Source organism: Vicugna pacos, chromosome 21 (assembly GCF_048564905.1).
Source record: "Vicugna pacos chromosome 21, VicPac4, whole genome shotgun sequence".
Taxonomy (NCBI): domain Eukaryota; kingdom Metazoa; phylum Chordata; class Mammalia; order Artiodactyla; family Camelidae; genus Vicugna; species Vicugna pacos.
This window is the reverse complement of record NC_133007.1, coordinates 7,371,624-7,391,372: the sequence shown is the minus strand read 5'-3', so window position 1 is coordinate 7,391,372 and position 19,749 is coordinate 7,371,624. Positions and strand designations below refer to the sequence as shown.

Below are 19,749 nucleotides of genomic sequence, written 5' to 3'. Positions count from 1 at the left end.
GCTCCGCCTCCCGGCGGGGGCAGGAGGTGCCGCGGAGCCGCCCGACACCAACTCATCCGAAACTTGTGCGCGGTGGTGGGCGCAGTCGCCGAGGATGGGGTGTTGCGGCCGCGGCTCTGGGCCGCCGCCGTCGCTGCTGCTGCTGTTGCTGCTGCTGGCGGTACCGGGCGCTGGCGCGGCCCCGCGTTCGGCGCTCTACTCGGCCTCCGACCCGCTGACGCTGCTGCGGGCGGACACCGTGCACCGCGCCGTGCAGGGCTCCCGCAGCGCCTGGGCGGTGGAGTTCTTCGCCTCCTGGTGCGGACACTGCATCGCCTTCGCCCCGACGTGGAAGGCGCTGGCCGACGACGTCAAAGGTGAGAAGCGGGAGGCGAGGGAGGCCCGCTCCCCTCGCCCCACGGGGACAGATGCCCCCACCTGCCCGGCGGAGGCCCCTCCGGCACCGCCCGCTTTCCCTTGCCCATCACCTCCGCCTGTCTTCCTCTCTGCCCCCCTCTTCTCCCCCTCCCCCGCCCAGTTTCGCGGCTCTTAATTCCATCTTTAGCTCTTGCTTCTCCCTGTCTTTCCCCTTGGCCAGTGCCCGGAGTTTCTCTCCCATTTCCGCGGCCTGGGTACCCAGACCTGCTTTTCTTTTCTAGTCACTCCTCTGCCGGCTTACTGCCCCATCCCTGCGACGTGGTCTCCTTTGTTCCTCCTCGCTGACACCTTATGGCTTCCTCTAGTCCAACCTTGTGGCCGTCCCCCTTCCTACCAAGTTCCCCAGCTGCGGTGAGATCAGTGCTGGAGAGAAAAGGAACTGATACTTATTCCGCCGTTGCCCTATCCCTACTCCCTTGCCTCTTTCTCCACCCCTAGTTGACCCAGCTGGTCCATAGACTTCCTTTCTCAGCCTTGTCTTTGAGACAGAGTTTCCCTGACTCGACTCCAGGCCTCTCCTGACCTCCTGCCTCCAGCCCCTTTGCTTCTGTGTCACACCCTTCTCCGTCTTCGCTGCGTCCATGCGCCCTCTCAGATCCTTCTGCTTTAACCCCATGAACCCAGAGGCGCAACTCAGGTGTTTGGCCCTTGCTCCATTTCCCCGTTCATTGGCCTGACCACTAATACCGTATTTCCTTGATTCTAAGAGATTCTAAGAGTTGTGAGCCCCACCGTTCATTTACTAAAAGCCTGAGAGGTAGAGGGAAAAGACGACCACTAATAGATGTATAGAGATTTAAAGTGTACTATATTACAGAAATGTTAGCATTTTAAAAAACATAACATTTGGAGCTGAGTAAATATGGCAACAATAATAATCAGTATTTATTGAGTGCTTACTATATGATACATCAGACACCTTCCTTGACGTACATTATCTCAGAGTGTCCTTTCCCCAGTTAAAGATCCCTGTGGTGACATACATCTGCCTAGCCCAGGTACTGGGTATTTGGGGGGCAGGTGTGGTGTAGTGGTAGTGGTTTGCTTCTGATTTGCTGCCTCTGAATGGAGCTGCTTCCTGATTGTGGTGCTAAACTCTGACCTTCAGTGGTCACTGAATGAGGACTGTGGGCATCTTAGGGAACTGGCCTCTTCCTGAAGAGAGGAGGACTGGAACCATTGTTCCCCTGCTGTGCGCTTGATAAACCCAGCTATTTGCAATAGAGCAGGGCATTTGTAGATGTTGGTTTTCAAACTTAGGCTACCTCTTCCCTTGAGCAGTTTGCGCAGTGGTTCCTCAGGTGGCTGGATGAAGAAATGTACCCATCTGTTAGCCATATGGTCTTGGAAAGTTATTTTTTTGTGTGTGACTTTTTTTAAAAATTGAGGTATAGTTGATTTACAATATTGTGTTAGCTTCTGGTGTACAGCATAATGATTCAGTTATACAGATATGTATATTCTTTTTCATATTCTTTTTTATTATAAGTTATTACAAGATATTGAATATAGTTCCTTGTGCTATATAGTAAGACCTTATTGTTTTATCTATTTTATACATAGTAGTGTGTATATGTCAATCCCAAACTCCTAATTTATCCCTTCACCCTCCTTTCCCCTTTGGTAACCTAAAGTCTGTTTTCTATGTCTGTGTGCCTGTCTCTGTTTTGTAAATCAGTTCGTTTGTATCATTTTTTAGATTCCACATATAAGTGATATCATATGATATTTGTCTTTCTCTGTCTGACTTACTTAACTTAGTATGTTAATCTCTAGGTCCATCCATGTTGCTGCAAATGGCATAATTTTGTTCTTTTTTATGACTGAGTAGTATTCCATTGTGTATATATATATATATATATATATATATATATATATATATATATACCACATCTTTTTTATCCAGTCATCTGTTGATGAACATTTAGGTTGCTTCCATGTTTTGGCTATTGTAAATAGTGCTGCTATGAACATTGGGGTGCATGTATCTTTTTGAGTTAGAATATTCTCCAGATGTATCCCCAGGATTGGGATTGCTGGAACATATGGTAACTCTATTTTGAGTTTAAAAAAAAATCTTCATACTGTTTTCCATAGTGGCTGCACCAAATTACATTCCCACCAACAGTGGAGGAAGGTTCCCTTTTCTCCACACCCTCTCCAGCATTTAATGTTTGTGGACTTTTTAATGATGGCCACCCTGACCAGTGTGAGGTGGAACCTTCTTATAGTTTTGATTTGCATTTCTCTGATAATTAGAGATATTGAGCATCGATAAGTTATTTTTAAACAAAACTGATAAACCACTTTCCCTCCAAATTACAAGGTGACGTTTGTCTGCATGCCTCTCTGGTCCCATCACCTGAATGTGCCATTTCTCAGCAGCTCTTCACACTATTTCAGTGATGTCAACACATCTGATCAGGGCAGGAGGTAGGAAGAATGTGGACTTGAAACACCTAGGTGTTCAAGGGACACTGTGGGCCTGAACATCATAAAAATCCCTAGATCAGTTTCCACTTTGAGGCCATAAGAGGTCCTTAATGGCTGCTGATGGACTCAACCTAGAAGATTCTTGTATCTGGAGAGTGCTGGACAGAAAGATTAGCTTACAGCTGACTCATGAGTTTGGCCTCTTGCAACCCAGAATTTTCCAATGAACTGTACATCCAGGTACTGACCCAACCTGCTCCTGCTTGAGGTTTGCCACTTCCCAAAGGAGTCTTCTCCCCATTGCATGGAATGACAGTCCCCCTACCCCCGCAAAAAAAAAAAAAAGCAAAATTAAAACTTAACCTCAAAGGAAAATGTCTGTGGAGATGAACCACAGCCCATGAGAAATGGGAGGTTTAGGTAAAAACTGGAGGTCTCCCATGAGCCATTGGGGTGTCAGTCCCCTGAGCAAGATGATGTCGGGGGAGGGCACTGGCCAGCTCTGATGTTGGCCTGCAGTGATAAGGAATGCTTCCACTCTCATCCAAGGGGTGTTTTCCTGGAGAGACCCATCAACATCTCTGCATTCTGAGGGTCCTTGAGAACGTTTGGTTGAGGGCCAGCAGAGGGCTGCCCTCACACCACCATGGGCTTGTGGCCCCTGCTCTCTGCCGTTAGTATGAGCATCTTGGGTGGGAGCTGTGAGACGATGGAAGGTTATGGGGGGAGAGAAGAATTTTGCAGTCCTGCCCAGCTGGCCTCATTTAATCTGGCTGGCCAGGGCTCATTTCTTCAGTAGCTGTGGGCTAGGTTCTCTGGGGCAGTTGTTACCCTGGGGCCCAGCACTTGTTTCTGATGACCTGGCTCACCCCTTCCTATTCCAGAGCAGCTCTTACTGCCTCACAATATGTTTGGGAAATTGATTGTGTTCATTTTAGACCTTCAGTCCTCTTCACTTGCTAATCAATCAGCAAATATTTGTTGAGTGACCTCTTTGTGCAAAGCATTGTTTACATTACTATTGAGTAAATACGCATCACAAAGCAGGGAAATTGACACCAATGAGAAGCTGTGTTTGAAAAGGGTCAAAGAAGTTAGCTCAGCCATTTCCTGTTGTGGGAATTCAGGGAAGGAGAAAGTCACAGCCTGGTCACCAAAGGCCTTCATCCAGGGAGTTACTTACTACACACTTGCCTTACGCCAGACACTGAGCCAAGGGCCTTTATAGGCCACGGTTATATATAATCTTTATGAAAAACATCTGAGCAATAGATAGCCTTTTTTAACAGATAAGTAACTTGATTAAGTTTACACAGATGCTGGAGGAGGTTCTAGAGCCCAGCTTTCTGCCTCTCCAGAGCCTGGGCAGGTGGAGAGGTGGGGAAGGAGGAAGGATACTCCAGGTGGGAGAAGTTTTGGCCTGCGCAGAGCCGTGGAGATGAGATTTGTAAGGCAGGGATGTTGAGTGACAGTGAGCAGTGTGGGTTTGCCCCCCTTTCTTTCCCAGGGCGTGGTCCACCTCTCCTGCTTGTACCCCTGCGGTCCTGGCACAGGGCCTGGCCCAGGGTAGCAGCCACTGAACACTCAGGCAGACCGATGCTGTGAGCCTTGAGGGATTCCAGACGAGGCTGTGAGTAACCAGGCCTTCTGCTATTGCTGTGGCTCCTCTTGACTCAGACCTGGGGTGTCAGCCGGGTGTGAGGGGTAGGGAAGGCATTTTGTCCATGTCATGACCTCACTGCCCAGAAGCCTGCCCGCAACAAGGAGGAAGGGATATGGTGACGGTGTAGCACTGGCCAACTCCCTGTGCCGGGAGGGTTCCCAGAGACACCTCTCAACCCTACTGGTTCTTGGTGGTTGGGGAGGGTCCGGTGTCTGCCTTAGCAGAGGACCAGGCTGCTTAATGCTCAGAGGCCTCACGTCCCTTCTTGGCAAGTGTGTTTTGCCATCCGGCACCTGAGTGGTTGTCAGAGATGGCTGGATAGGACTTGAGAGACCTCCATCCTGGGAAACTGAGGCCCAGAGAGGGGACATGTGGAGCTGATGGTGCTTTGACCACTAATAGCTATAAGCAAATCTTGTGACTCTGAGTCTAGTGCCCCTTCCTGGCCTTGTGAGTGGGGGTGGGGGCACTGCCTTTGGCTCCAGCAGGATCCCATCCCCCTTCATCACCGTGTCCCCTCCCCCACCACCCCAAAGTCCACAGCTGTCCCACCTACGCTTGCCTCCCTGCCTCCCCCCTCCATTTGCTCATTTACTCTGTTGCCAGTGGAGAGATTACTTCGCCGGGGCAGTAATTGCACCAGGAAAGTTTTTCCTCCCCCAGAGACTGCTGATTCTTTTGGTGTCAGGCGTGCAGGCTGTGGTAGTAAGTCACTTTAAAAAGCCTCTCTCACCCAGTTCTGTGCCTCTTTGACAGCAGTGCACTTCGTTTGAAATGCAGCTTTGCTTTAGCAGTGGAGCGCCCAGATAAGGGTGCTCTCTGTTCCCGGTACTGTTAGCATGATGAATAGTCAGGCCCGCCGTGATTAGTGTCGGACCAGATCTTTGTAGGTCATTATGGCTCATTAAGGTATTGACATTGATATTCCTGAGAAACATTCCTCAGCCAAGACTCTCCCAGCACCTGACTGGCCCCAGTCTCCCCCTCCACCTCTCCCTGGGGCTGAGGCTGGTAAGAGGAGGCATGTTCTGTTCCACAGAGGTCCCAGGAATCAAGGCATAAAGAGGAATCGAAGACCTTCCAGGAGCCAGGGGCTGAGAATTCCCAGGCATTAGCTCCCCCTCGTCCCCCATTACTAACGCCCACCCCACCCACCGCCTCTTGAGTTTCCTGGTTGGGAAGCAACAGAGCTTCTCTCTTTTGTGTCCCGGGCCCTCTTGAGACCAGCAGGGAGGCTCAAATCCTGGGTTCAGATCCCACATTCACTGCTGATTAGTTATGTGCCTTTGGCACAGTTATCTGATCTCTATTTTACAGTCCAGGAAAGCCGGGCAAAGGAAAAATTCCTTCTTACTTTCCTCACAGTGTAGCTGCAGGCACTAAACTACGTAAATTAGGCACTCGGTAAACCCTCCGTGTGCGTGGTATCATCCTCATCTAAGAAAGGGCTGAGTCTGTGATCCTGACCGACTGCTGTGAGTTACAGAGAATGGTATGTAACTAGAAGATAAGACTGTTTATACCATTCTTTCTCTCACTGGAAAGGTTGTGGTTGGAGCAAACAGCAAAAATATAAAGGTAGCGTGTGACCCTGGTGAGGCAGAGGGAAGAAAGTGGTTTTTGAGTCTGGTAGCCCTTGGACAACTTGGAGACCTCTTGGTCTCTGTTGTCATTTGTAAAGTGGGGGACATGGTGGCCACCCCCAATAGGGTGGTGGAGTGTGAAAGCCTAGAGTGTGGCCCGGCGCTCACTGGACACTAGCTTTCGGTCTTCTCCCTTCCTGTTTCTGGAGTCTCTGTACCCCAGTCATCCCTCTGGCCCTAGGGGTGGTGCCTGCTCTCTCAGCGAGGACAGGAGCGATTGAGGCCTGCTGTCCCTGGTCACTCCGCCAAGTTGGCCTTGTGAGAGCCGCTGCCAGGGGCCCTCACTGGTGGAGGGACACAAACTTGCCTCTCTCCCACCCGTATGTCTAATCGATTTACTGACTTTTGAGAACAGCTGGCCTCTCCTGTGGGTCTCCCCGAACAAAGTGACCAGAGCCCTGGGTGCAGAACCAAAGGAGCCAAGCCTGGAATGTGCCAGATGGCTGTGTGGGGTGACCTGTGTTTCCCATCCTCCCTTGGGCTCCCTGCCTCCAGGCAAGGGAGAAGCCATAGAACAGAGGCCTGGGGTGCTCTGCTGTGATCCAGGCAAAACCCTGCCCCTGGACAGCTCGCTTCTCCTGCATTGGCAGGTGACTGGCATTAGCCTCACCCCCTACCTGGGCCTGAGGACAGACTGAGGCTGAGAGAAGATGCTCCAGAACTAGAGCAGCCCCTGGGCTGAGTGGACTGTCTCATTCAGACAGTAGTCACTGAGCACCTCTTGTGCGCAGGACAGTGGTGAAGCTAGGCAGTGAGGATGTGAGAACGAAGAGACACTTAGGGATGGACAGGTTTGTAACCGAGTGGTAGAAACAGGAACAGGGCCTGAGCCTGGCGCTTGGAAGGCAACTCTTCCTGGGGAAGAATCTTGTTCAGACTGAGTCGTACCTGACAAACGGAAGTTTGTTGGGTGGGTAAGGGTGGCTGTGGGAGTGGCCTGGACAAGCATTGTGCTTTCAAAGAAGAAGACCCACAGGATTCCTGGAACATAATTGGGGGAAGTTAGGAGGAGACTGGGTGGGTGGGGAGGGCCCAGATCAAGAATGGTCTTAGGCCTGCAGGTTTTCTTCTAAAGGCAATGGGAGCCATCAAAGAATATTGAGTAGAGAGTGATGCAGTCAGATCCACAGATGGAAAAGGTCACCGGGGGCTGGGTAGGCTACCGATAGAGCATACTGGAACTTCGGCCAGGAGGGAAATAAGACACTTCATCTGGACAGGAGCTGTCCTAAGAAACCCGGCACTAGCTCACTAGGAGGGTGGTTAGAGGTAGAGAATGTAGGAGCAGGGAGAGGAGATATGGGCGTGGGCAGGAAGAGACCTGGAAGGGAAGATGGCAGGACACGGAAGCTGGCTGGGATCAGCGGTTCCGCGTGGCTGGACGGCCTGACTCTGCCCCTCCCATGTGGTGCTGACAGTGGGGGGAGAGCAGAGTGTCAGGAAGGGCGGGAGGGATGCTGTCCAAGCCCGGTGTGGAGCAGACCCTGACCGCTGTCCGCAGCTGTGTTTGTACAGGCTGCCCTGCCAGCTGGATGTAAAGCTGAAGGACACGGGCCAGTTGGGCTGGCAGGTATTTGCAGCTCAAAACGCTGCCCTCCTGTGCCAGAGGAGCAGAGAGCTCCGCAGAAGGGGTTTGCTGAGGTGAGGGGTTGGGAGTGTTGGGGAAATGGCATCATAGGATGTGGCTCACCAGTCTGCTGAACACTTCCATTCACCCACTAGCCCACCCTGTCCCCACTGCGTCCCTCATGCCAGGATTTAGTGCCAAGGGTAGACTGCTAGCAAGAAAGGAAAGGGGGAGGAGGGACAGCCAGCCTGCCTCACAGCCCCAAACCCCCTCCCTTGTGTCACCCCAGGAAGGACCAGTTTAGTTGCTCTGAACCTTCGGGACCTTTCCTTTGAGGGATGGTGATGGGTCAGGGGTGTCTGGGAGGTATCCTGGCTCTTCGTGCGTCTGTCGTGGAAGTGAGGGTAACACTCCTCCCCTGGGCATAAAAGGTTCTTGGGAGCTCTGATGCCTTTGGAAGTAGTGATTTTTCAGTTGTCATAAGGGACAGGTTCTGGGGCGAGGTAAGAGGTCCTCGTGAAGCTGTGGTCTCAGGGGTGTTATTTGGATATTAGTCTCCTGTAATTAGTGGGTTCTGGTTGGCTGCCTGTGTAAATCCCCCTGCCCCATCCTGTACTCCAGAAGGGAGGAGTACGGCCCTCTGGGGAGTATATGTGCCCCCACACTCCTCGGGCAGGCTTCCCCCTTCCCGCATCTGCCCAGAGATGCCCGTGCTCCGGGGTACTGTGGGAGTCAGCCCAGAACCCCTGGGCTGCCACTCCCAGCTGGCGACAGCCTCTGCAGCCCCGCCAGGTCTTGTCAGAGTCCTTAAGTCTGCCCGTTCTATTCTCCTCTCCTCAACTGCTTGCCTGGGTCCCTGGTTCCCTGGTCCCTTGACACCTCAACTGACAGTCAAGGCTCTGCTTGATTTCCACCTTTCCTGCCAGGCCCCTTCTTGATCTCCAGGGCTGATCTCTCCTGCGGCCACACAGCGTGGCACCAGTCCATAGCCACCTCACGTCTGTGCGGCCTTCCTGTGCATGTTCCCCGGCAGCGGGAACAGCCTCACTGTGACATGGCACTTCGGTGGGTGCTCCAGGGGCACCTGAGCTGGAACCAGAGCTCAGGAGGCCTGCCCGGTAGATGAGTTTGTTTTCTGTTTCCCAGATCCTGGGCAGTGGCCCTGAACCGTGCCATTATTCTCTCTGCCAGTAAGTTCCAGCCGAGGGAGGGCTTGTGGCCTAGGGCTGGGATGAAGGAGCAGGGTGCCCAGGCAGCCAGCCTTGAGAGCTATTCATCTCCTTCCAGATTCTGGCCTCAGGGCTTCTTTGCCGTGGCTTCTAGACCCCAGGTGTCTTCCCCTTCCTCCCCTAGACTTCCTGCCTCCATCTCTGGCAGGGAGCCAGTCCCCAACACTCTATGTCCCATCCACCCAAGCTGGGCTGGCTGCCAGTTCCTCTGGCTGCAGAAGTCTTCACCGAGGGTCCCCTGGGGAATCCTAAACTCCTGAGGCTTGCTCTTCACCCATCTGGAACTGATCCTCTGTAAAGGACAGCGGGGACAGAGGCAGTGTCCCAGAGGCCTTTCACCAGGAGGGCAGGCTCATCTCACACCTCTCTTCAGCTCCTCCAGCCCCTGCGCCCCTCCCCCACTGTAGAATAATGCAGAACACGGATGTCACTACAAGACAGCACTGCTGTCCTGAGTGGGTTGCTGGTGCTGCTTAACTGTGTCCTAAGCACGGGCCAATGGCAGAATAACCCGACTATCTCAGAGGTCCTTATTTGAGGAAGCAGTGGCCTTTCTCATAAGAGTTTGGAGCAGGTGCCATGGGGCCAGGGTGAGCAGGCAGAAGGGCCAGTCCCTCTTACTTACCTTGGGTTATGGGGGGCGTTTTTTCTTTGTCCTTTCAGGCTGGAGGCCAGCCCTGAATCTTGCTGTCCTGGACTGTGCGGATGAGACCAACAGTGCCGTCTGCAGAGACTTCAACATCCTTGGCTTCCCGACTGTGAGGGTGTGTGACTCTGAGGGGAGAGCGGGCCTGGGGGACAGCGCTGTTGGGGCTCGTTGCCAGCTGCCCCGTGCCTCCCTGGCATCCGCCTGGCTGCTGAGCTCTGGGAGGGGCGGGGTGGGGGGATCCTCCCAGGCGTCTGGGCTCAACTTGTTTAAGTCACAGCGCCTGGAACACTGTGTCTGGATGGGACACCTGTTTTAGAGGCAGAAAGGGATATGAATTGGGACGCAGAAGAGAAAGAGGTTCACTTGGTCTGGCACATTCTCCCGTTTCTAAGGGCAAGGGGCTGTGTGGGTGTGTTGGGATGGGCAGAGTTCAGCCGTGCAGTGATCATCACCCAGGCTGGTGAGAGCTCCCAGCTCCCAGGGGCCTCTTTCCAGTTCTCTTCCACCTGACCTCCCAGCCTTAGAGGGCTGATTTAAACCCTATAAGACCAGGGTTCAGGCTCTGACACATCCGTGGGCAGGATCAGACACCGGGGGGTCTCATGGTCCCCTAGGAAAGGACCCCAGAAACACTTTCAAGCCTCGTCCTCATCAGGTGAGTAGCCTTGAACCCAAGTGGCTCGGAAGTGACCTGTCAGGAGAGCCTTACCCTGATGCCTCAGGCTGCAGGGATCCCCATCATGGGAGTCGTCACACCCAACACATGAGGCCCCGTCACCCTGGCTCTGAAAGTAGCACGAGGTCTCCGATGGTGCCTTGCCTGCCAGCCTGCCCACCGCGGGGCATCACCACTTAATTAACATCTGGACAACTTCCAAGGCTCTCATGTCGGAGGCTCTGGGACGCCCAGAGCAGCAAGGCTATGCCGTTATACTTAGCGCCCTCCCCGGGGCTCAGGCCCGGCTGTAATCCAATTAGTTCCCTTCCAAATGAAAGAATCCAAATCTGGATTGCGCTCTCTCTACCTCCAGCTATAAGTAATTAGTGTGCTCCCACCAGAATGGCATCTAGAAAAGCAGTTTCCCCTGTACCATTAATAATCAGGAAATGACTCTGAAAACCGAAAGGCCAAGCACTGCCCTGGAACAAGCTCTGAGTACGGGGGCTTCTGTTTCCAGGCAGAGCCATGAGCCCTGTCTGAGGATAATGACGCCGAGAAATTCGTCTGGAGAGCAAGGCTCCAGGCTCCCCCAGCGTCTTCCAGCTCTAACTCCATGTGACCTTTCTGTTCTCACAGTCAGTGAAGTGCTGCTGGGCTCAGGGTAGCCATGGCTCCTTGGAGCTCCCTCCTGTGCTCCTGTTACCACCTAGGATCAGGGCCCACGGCCCCTCTCAGCCGGGGCCGGACTGGCCTGGGGACACGTTGTGAGCAGTATCGGTTAGAAGTGGCAGTGGAAACGCTGTTTATCAATCATCTCTTTCAAGTAAAAGAATTCCCGGCAGAGCCATTGCCCTCTCCTTGGCCTCGAGATATGTAACTTAAAATATTCAAAATTACTCCCCTGAGGGAGGCTGGGGCACTCTGTTCCTTCTGCAGAACCTGGCCCAGCAGCAGCGGCCTCGTGGGAGGCTAGGGGGGTGGTGGTGGGGGGACACCACTGTGACAGCAGGAATCTCTGTTCACAGGCCGGTGTTTTTCTCCCAGTGGGGACTCCGCACAGGGGTCGGGCCACTGCCCAGCCCCTGGGAAGGCGGGTCGACATTGGTCCCATGGCCAGGTCAGGACATCCTGTGGTGGCTCCCCAAGGCCAGGCATCTAGGGCTTTCTGTTTCTGCCTGGGAGACGCTGGGGCCCAGTGGGTGTGAAGGAGGCGGCCCAGGGACGTCAGGAGATCCAGCTCCTCAGCTCCCGCTTGGGTCACGCAGCACACGCAGCCTGAATGCCTCGAGTGGTTAATCATCTTCCCAACCGCCCTGCCGTCTGTGGGAGGGGAGCTGGGAGGGCCCTGAGCCAGTCTCCTTGACCTTGCCCTGCCTCCATACAGGGTGGCACCTGGCTGAGCTGAGCTGGGCTGGTAGTCACCTGTCCACTTCTTAAGAACTTCACAGACCAGTGTTGTGACCTCCCGCGGCCAAGCCCTCCCTGCCTTTCCCAAAGAGCCTGCAGTTGAGCTCGGCAGGGAGAGGCCCTCCATGCCCTGTCCCTGGGGCTCCGGTCCAGGGTGCTAGTGGCTCAAGCCGGGGCTCTGCTCTAAGGCCCGATACAGTGGCTTTCAAACACTTGTTACTGTGACCTACAATGCTTACAGTGAGCTCCAGAAGTTGGTTTGTATCTGCTATCCCTAAAACAAATGATTCATAGAACAATATTCTTAGTAAGTGCAGGACACGCTGATATTTTGTTCTATTTATTTTTTAAAACTACTGAGTTACTAAATTGATTTTACAACTCACCACTGGATTGCTCCTAGTGTTTGGAAAGCACTGCTCAGATTCCAGATCTTCAGAGAGTCTGGCCCACTAGGAGCCGGGTGTGCCTGTGGGCTGCGTGGCTGGACTCCCTAGAAAGCAGTGCAGACCCTGGAGGTGGGCCTGGCTGCCAGCAGGCCAGAGAGACTGCCCCGTTCCCCTGTCTGCTGTCCCCTGGGGACTGGAGCCTGTCCTCGCTCATACCCATAACGGCTGTGAGAGCTGTAAGATGGGGACATGCGCTGAACAAGGGAAGAGAGAGCATTGCTGGTGTGTTGGGGACGTGCTCACACAAGAGTCTGGCCACCCCCAGTGATATGTGTCATCTTCCCTTTCCTCTGCCTCCTGCCCCTTGTCACCATGAGCAAACAGTGAGCTTCCACCAGCCCAGCCTGTTTAGCAAACACCAGGCCCTGCAGGGCGGGCCGGCTGTGTCAGGGCCTATAGGACTGGAGCCGGTGCCCAGCTGGAAGGGAACAGAGAGAGGGCGAGAGAGAGGGCGGGCCTAGCTTGCAGCAGGTTCTGGCTGTGCTTGGGGGCCTAGAGGCTGGAACCTCTGGGGGAGGAGCTTTGCCATGGGCCCCGGGAATATCCCTCAGCGGGTAATGGTACAGGACCGTGTGTAGCCAAAGACCTGGTTGGGATCGAGTTTATAGGAAGCAGCAGTTTGTGGGGGGAGGGCGGATGTCCTCCCTTTGCAAGATTCTGAGGAGGTAATTGATGTGGGTTCATATCCTGGCTCCACTGCTCACTGACAGTGACTCAGGAAGTCACTTAACAGTGCCCCAGCCACAGGCCTCAGTTTCCTTGTCTGAGAAATGAGATGATACTGTCTGTCTAACGGGATTGTTGCCAAGTGTGAAGTGAAAGACACTGTGGCGTCACTCACAGTTCCATAAACATTAGCTGTCTTTCTTCCTGCTGCCCTCTGGGCTCGTGGTGGCCCCTGTGTGCTACCGCATTTGAAGCAGTCCATCCATCAGCCGCTGTTGGGTGAATGTTTGCTGGGGGTGCGGCCCTGTGCTCTCCATCACAGAGAGGCCAGGCACATAAGCCATGGCCAGAAACATAAGCGAGGCCGGCCAGGCAGGAAAGTGCTGTGCACAGGGGCAGGTGGAGCTTCCCAGCTAGTTGGCAGGCAGGGAGGGATATGCACATGTGAACACTGGGAGGGGTCTGCCTGGCCTCACTGAGCTCTTTCCCACCCACATCAGAGAGGCATGCACGTGAGAGGAGGGGGACTTCCACGTGGTGTTAAGGATGGATGGGGTTTGGCTAGGAGAGCGGAGGGGCATGGGCAGGGGAGGATGTCAGAGCAGAGGATGTGGGCGGAGCTCCACGGCATGTTGAGAAGGCTGGTCTGGCTGGAGCAGAGGCTCCTGTGCAGGCCTGAGGCAGGGCTCTGAAAGGAGGGAGCCCAGTGAAGGCAGGTCCTTGAGTTCAAGGCTGGGAATGGGGAGTGCGGAGCCTGGGCTGTTACTTTATGTGGCTCTTGCTAGATGGTGAGATGTTGGGGAGGGGACAGGACTCAGAAAGACGTCTCCTGACTCTCTCTAGAAAAAGGAAATAGGCCTCCTCTCAGAAGTCACCTGCCCTCTCCCAGGCGTCTCCTCCACTGACGGTCCACGAGGTAGGAATGCTTAAGCTTGTAGGTCCTTGCAGGCCTAGAAGACATTTGGAGACTAGATCATTTTTCTTAAAACTTGTTTTAAGAGCTTGGATTCAATGCCATTGACGGTCACCACTGGAAAGTGTGCTTTCTGTTTAGCCTTACTTGACCCCCGGGAGGGGGGCTGCTCCTGGATAGGTTGGTAAAGGTCTGCCCAACGCTGTCTGGCCACCAGCCTGTGGGGAGACGTGGAGGATTTCAGAGTCTTCACGGATGGGGAAGGCAGAAGCTCCTGTGTAAAGTGTGGAGAGGAAAGGGACCAGGCACTGACTTCTCCTGGAGGAAAGAAAACTCACCGCCGGAGCTTTAATTGCCGGTTTCCAAGGAGTGGTGGTGTTTTCTCTTGCGTAGGGCATACGCCTCCAACAGCTGACTTAACAAGGATGCATATTAATAAGAGGACAAAAATGTGCCCTGACTCGATTTTGATGTGATTTTTACATGAGTTTCCAAGATGATCAAAGGGCAGAGATTCTCTGTTCAACTGAACAGATGTCCTTTGAGTGTTTCCACGTCTTAGACACTGTGCCAGGTGCTGTGGGGCTTGTAGAGTTGAATAAGCGATGGTCCTGCCCTCCCAGGTGGGAGGTGGATGGGTGGAAAGTTCAGGTTCAAGTCCACCATAGCTGAAATGAAGGGAATTGAGGGGCAGTGGAAAGTAAGTGGGATCAGATCCTGGAAGGCCATTATTCACTGGCAGTGGGGAGTTGTGGAAGGGATTTGAGGAGGGGGTGACATGATCAGACCAGAATTATGCCTTAGAGACCTAAGCAGGGTGGCAGTGAGGCTGCAGAATGAAAAGATGGAGCATGTTAACATTGCTGAGGTCGTGAGGGCAGCACAGGTGGAGACATTTGCTGGAGTCCAGAAAGTAGGTCCTGGTCTAGATAAGGCAACTGGTCTCAGAGACTGCAGAAGGATCACAAAGGTCAATTTGGGAGAACTTGTCGACTGACTGGGTGATGGGGTTGTGGAAGAGGGAGCTGCTGGTCTGGGTGACAGGGAGGAGAATGATCACTCGTGAGATAAGGAACACAGGTGGAGAAACAGGTTGGGGGAGGGGCGACTCAGTCTTGGAGAGTGTGTGTACTGGGGGGGGCAGTCCCCTGACACCTGGAAGAAACAGAAGTTAAGACAGGAGAGGGCCTGAGACAGGTGGTTCAGATCACAAACCGTTTAGACCAAGTAGGTGACCTTGACAAGGGAGGCAAACAATGGGTCTGTACATTCACCCATTCATTCACTCATTCATTCAGATTGAGCCCCTCATCTGTGACAGTGCCTCCCAGGGCTTTTTAAACAGAAAAGTGTCATGACCTGACTTGTGGCTGGAGAAGAGACTGGGGACAGGAGATGGCGAGGGCCACAGCACAGGAGAGGAGTCCAGGGCGAGGCTGGGACAAGGGTGAGGGGAAGGCTGTGAAGGTGGCCAAGAAGGCTGGGAAATGTCAGGCAAACCAAGGGAGGGCGGTGACATGAAGGCAAAGAAGGAGAGCATTGGGAAGATGTGGCACAGAAAATGACAAATCCTGGCCGAGGCGGGAGAAGCAGGCTGCGACAGCATCAGATACTGCAGAGAGAGCGGGAAGGGCCGGAGGGTCAGGGGACCCACCAAAGAGAAGGGCAGCTGGGCTGCCCTAGAGCAGTCACGGCTGCGTGGTGGGGGCACGAGCCACAGCCCGTTTTATGGGAAGGAAGGGAGAGGAAGTCCGAGGAGTGAGAGCGGATAGACAGGGGACATGCAGCAACTGAAGGAGGGCCAGCCTCTCTGTTCCCATCCTCCTTCCCTTCCTGTCCTTTCTTTTTCTTTTTCTTTTTTTTAACTTCGGGAGGATTTGAATCTATTTGTAGACATAGGAAGGAGCTGGCAGATAAGGAGAAAGAAGACAAATTAACTGATAGAAAAACATTCTATGGAGTGTGCGGTGTGGGAACCAGAGCTCAGGGGGAGACAGTGTTCTGGAAGGTGGCTGGGAAGCTTCTGGGGACAGAAGGGAAGGCTGCATGGCAGAAGCAACTGGAGGGAGGTGGGAGGCCGTCCCTGTAGCCCTGCATCTCGTGAAGGAGGGGAGCTCTCAGAGTTCCTGCCCTCCCCTAACAGAGGCTCCTGTCCATCTCCACACTGCCGGGGCTCAGCGGGGTCTGGGGACACCACTGTTTGATGGAGGTAATGCCAGCCCCTTTGAATATGGCACCTACTCAGATTTGGGTGACCTGATGGTTGGAGAAGAAGAGTTACCGTGCTACTTTTCAGTAACTGACAGTGGCGATTGTAGCAGCTATGGGAAAGCCACGGTTTAAGGCCTCATGATGTCAGTGTTTTTATGTCTATGGAAGCAAGTTAAAGTCTGTTCTGTCTATACAGAAGCCAGGGCACTGTCACTGTGAAAAGCTGCAGATATAAAGATCTTCCTCTGGGTTACTATTTGTGAGCAAACCAAACCCCAGATAGGTGCATCTTTCATTTTGTTTCTGAGAAACAACGTTGGTCCATAAATGCCTTAATGTGCTTTATCTGCTTGATCTCAAGTCACAATCCAGGAAATCTGTGCTCGTTTTTACAAGCATGAGGATAACATAATTTTATTAATTCACAACGTGTTCAGTAACTGCAGAGAACACTATGAATGTACATGACCTGTATCAGTGGATGGTTTTCACCCAGAGTAAAAGTTTATATTACTGCTCTAAATAGAGAGAGAATGGCCGTGAGCAGGAGTCAGGGTCCAGGTGAGGTCAGAGGCAGCAGGAGAAGGTTGCAGGTGGGGAGAAGTGGGCAGTTTCTCTGCATCTTTGTGGGAAAGGGGGGCAGCTGGCCCCCAGATTTTAGTTTTCTGCCTACAAATGGCTGAAAACAAACAAATCTAGCTGATCATTGTTTTCCTGGTGTTTAAAAGGTAGGATCAGGGGAAGGGAATAATGCTGATAACATTTACTGATTTCTTACTATAGGCACCAGGTGCCATGCTAAGCACTTTAGATGTATTGTTGTTGAATCCTCACAGCAACTCTCCAAGGTAGATGGTATCATCCTCATCTTAAAGATGAGAAGGTTCAGAGAGGTTAATTGATTGCCCAAGGTCACACAGCAAGAGCATAGCGCAGCCAGCCAGGTCAGCTAGACCCCGGGCCTACACTCAGCCACCGGCTTGGGATAAGGCCAAATGGCCACACTGTTGGAGGCAGAGGCCCAAGATGGGTACAGGTGGCCCTGAAGTTAGGCCTCAGGAAGAGGCCTCTTCCCAGCCTGCAGGCCCTTCCCCAGGCAGTTAAGGGGCCGTCTGACAGGACAGCTGAACTCGGTTCCCTCCTGAGCCCAGGAGAGCACAGGCCAGCGTTCTGGCAGTGCTTACCTCTGAGACAGGAGCTCAGATTCTAAGGAGTTGTGCTCTGTTTTCTCTGTCCTCTCTCCCAGGGAGGTGACAGACTGGGCCTGGGTGTCATGTATATGGGGAAAGAGTTACACTGAACCATCTGTAACAAGGTCTCTTCAGGGGCTCAGGCCCGCCCCTCAACAGCACCGAGCTGGAGACCCCTCCTTTCTGGAGTGTCTGTTGAGCCAGGCCGGGAGTCTTCAGTGGCCAGAGATGCCAGCCTCCCTGCCCTCCTTCCAAGATAAGAGGCAAGGACAGATCACCTCAGAGGGCAGCTAACATTTTCTGTGATGGGGGGTGGGGTATAAAATGACTTCATTTTATTTTTTCACATGGATCTACATCATTCATTCACAGAATAACTATTTTCCAGTTATGTAACTACGTGCTCGGTGCCAATGCTTTGTAGAAACAGCCCACCATTAGTGAAGTGTCTGAGCTCCCTGGGTGCTTCACGGCTGTGGGGCCAGGGATCGGGCGTGGGGACCCGAGGGGAGGAACCAGTGTCCCCCTGCAAGAGCAGAGACCTCCTGTTCCCACTTTACAGATGAAGAAACTGAGGCTTACAAAAATTGAGTGATTCCCCTACAGCCGTCCCCTTCCTGGGTCTCAAACGCAGACCCGTCTGGCTGGGTGTTGTGCTGGGCTCTGTGTGGATCACTGACTCTGGCCTGTATGTTTGCTTCCAGTTCTTTAAGGCCTTTTCCAAGGACGGCTCAGGAGCTACTCTGTCAGGTGGGTGTCCCCGCTCACGTGGGCCCGTTGGCCTCGTCAGCATCTTCCTCTCCCTCTTTCACCTGGGTTTCTTGTGGGGTGAGGAGTTCCCTACGTGACAGCCGAATCTGTTTTCCTAGAAGTGTCCTTCCCGGCCAGCCTGGCAGATGCCTCTGGGGAAACAAGGCTGAAAAATCCCTTCCGTTCGGACCCGTCCTGGGAAGGGAGGAGGGTCCCGTGTTCCTGGAATAGCTGTTCATGTCAAAGTGGGGCTGGCATCACAGGGGCAGCCAGGGCGCGTGGGGAGGGCCCTCGGGGCCCAGGTCTGAGGGACTGTCTCCTGCCCTGAGGGATGGGTCCCCTTGCAGTGCTTAGGGCCCCTGGGGCGCGCCCCCCCACCTGCCTTGGGCAGAGGAGGACTGACTGCTCTGATCCGCCCAGGACTAGCTCGCGCCCTGGGCCCGCTGCTTCTGTGAGGGAAGCCGGCGAGAGTGCTGGGGCTCGCTCTCCCCCCCTCACACCCCTCCGTGTCCACCTTCCCTTCCAGTGGCCGGTGCCGATGTGCAGACGCTGCGGGAGAGGCTCATTGACGCCCTGGAGTCCCACAATGACACGTGGCCCTCCGCCTGTCCCCCACTGGAGCCTGCCAGGTACTGGGGGTTGGGACAGGCCTGGGGCAGTGTGGCAGGGTCACAGGCCTGACCCGGAGAGGGCGGCGGGGACAGCAGGGCCGGGGACCAGGTTGATTCTTCCTGTTGCCTGTGTGGCAGACGTCCCAGTGGGCCAGACCCCGGGGCCGCTTGGAGCAGCTGGGGGAGGGCTTCCCGGTGCTGGAGTAGGAGGTCCTACCCGAGGAGCCCCAGCTTCCTGAGGCTGTCGGGAGTACAAGGGCCCATCCCACCGGCTGGGAAGGAGAGGACGGCAGGGCTTCTTGGGTCACACTTGCTGCTGCTGCTTACAGCCTGTGCTCAGGTACATTTGGGGGGGTGCAGCAAGATTTCACATGATCTCACCCAGGAAGGGTCACTGAGAAGGGTGGGCGTGGAGAGGAGAAAGGGAGACCAGATGCACTTTAGAGGAAAGGGGATGGGAGGCTGAGGAGCACAAAGCCCTGTAAAGTGAAGGTGGCCCTTTCCTGAGCAGTGGCTGTGACTGGGGGATGGGGAGGTGACTCTGCTCCCAGCTGATGATCTGTGTCTGCCTCCCAGGCAGGCTTCCAGGATTGCCTCTGTTCTAGGCAATTAGGACAATGAGGTGCACGGTCTCTTGCCCTAACTCTCCTAGAGAGGGGACAGGTAGACTGAAGACATGAGGTCCTGCTCTTCTGGGTAAGAATTCTGGGCAGGAGAAAAGCCCACCTTAAGAGGCCAAGAAGGAACAAACCCAAATACCACCTGGGGCTCCTAGAGGGAGCCCAGCCACAGAACACAGCAGGGGTTCCAGGTACTGAAAGGCTGGCACTGGTGCTCAAGGCCCTATAAGTTTGTGTGCTGGTGTCTTGAAAGCCATAGCCTTGCTGAAAGATTGTTTCCAAGTGGCAGTTGGTTCCAACTCACAATGATTCTTTTATCATCCTCCCCAATTCTCCATCCTCCCAGAGGGCCTCGCGGAGCCCCTGGTCCTGGTGTACAGTCTTGGTGCGGCTTGGAGCTCCACAGCCAGACCCCATCCCTCAGGAAACACCCCTGCCAGCCTGTCCCCTGATCCTTACTACTTCCATTTCTCAATGACCTTGTCTCTGTCTCTCTTTCCTACACCCACACCTCCCTCATGGCGCCTTTTCAGCCCAGAGGGAATCTCAAAAGCAACCAAGCAGGTAAACTTGCCATCTTCTCTCAAAGTGGTCCTTCTAAAGAGCTTCAGGGTGGAGGCAGAGCTGTGTGATGAAAGGCGGATGCCTGTCCAAGAAGTCCGGGCGGGAG

General features: G+C 53.9%; 1 protein-coding gene across 2 annotated transcripts in view; it reads left to right on the top strand.

Moving 5' to 3' along the window:
• The first annotated feature begins 8 nt into the window (after positions 1-8).
• QSOX1 (quiescin sulfhydryl oxidase 1) overlaps positions 9-19,749 on the top strand; it is a 38,525-nt gene continuing 18,784 nt past the window's right edge. The window contains exons 1-4 of one of the 2 annotated variants that reach the window (XM_015245659.2): positions 9-356; positions 9,616-9,716; positions 17,803-17,848; positions 18,375-18,477. In XM_015245659.2, coding sequence (XP_015101145.2) covers positions 95-356; positions 9,616-9,716; positions 17,803-17,848; positions 18,375-18,477 — 512 coding nt within the window. In that variant the 5' untranslated portion in view covers positions 9-94. The remainder of the gene's footprint in view (positions 357-9,615; positions 9,717-17,802; positions 17,849-18,374; positions 18,478-19,749) is intronic. The other variant, XM_072946010.1, reaches the window with a different exon arrangement.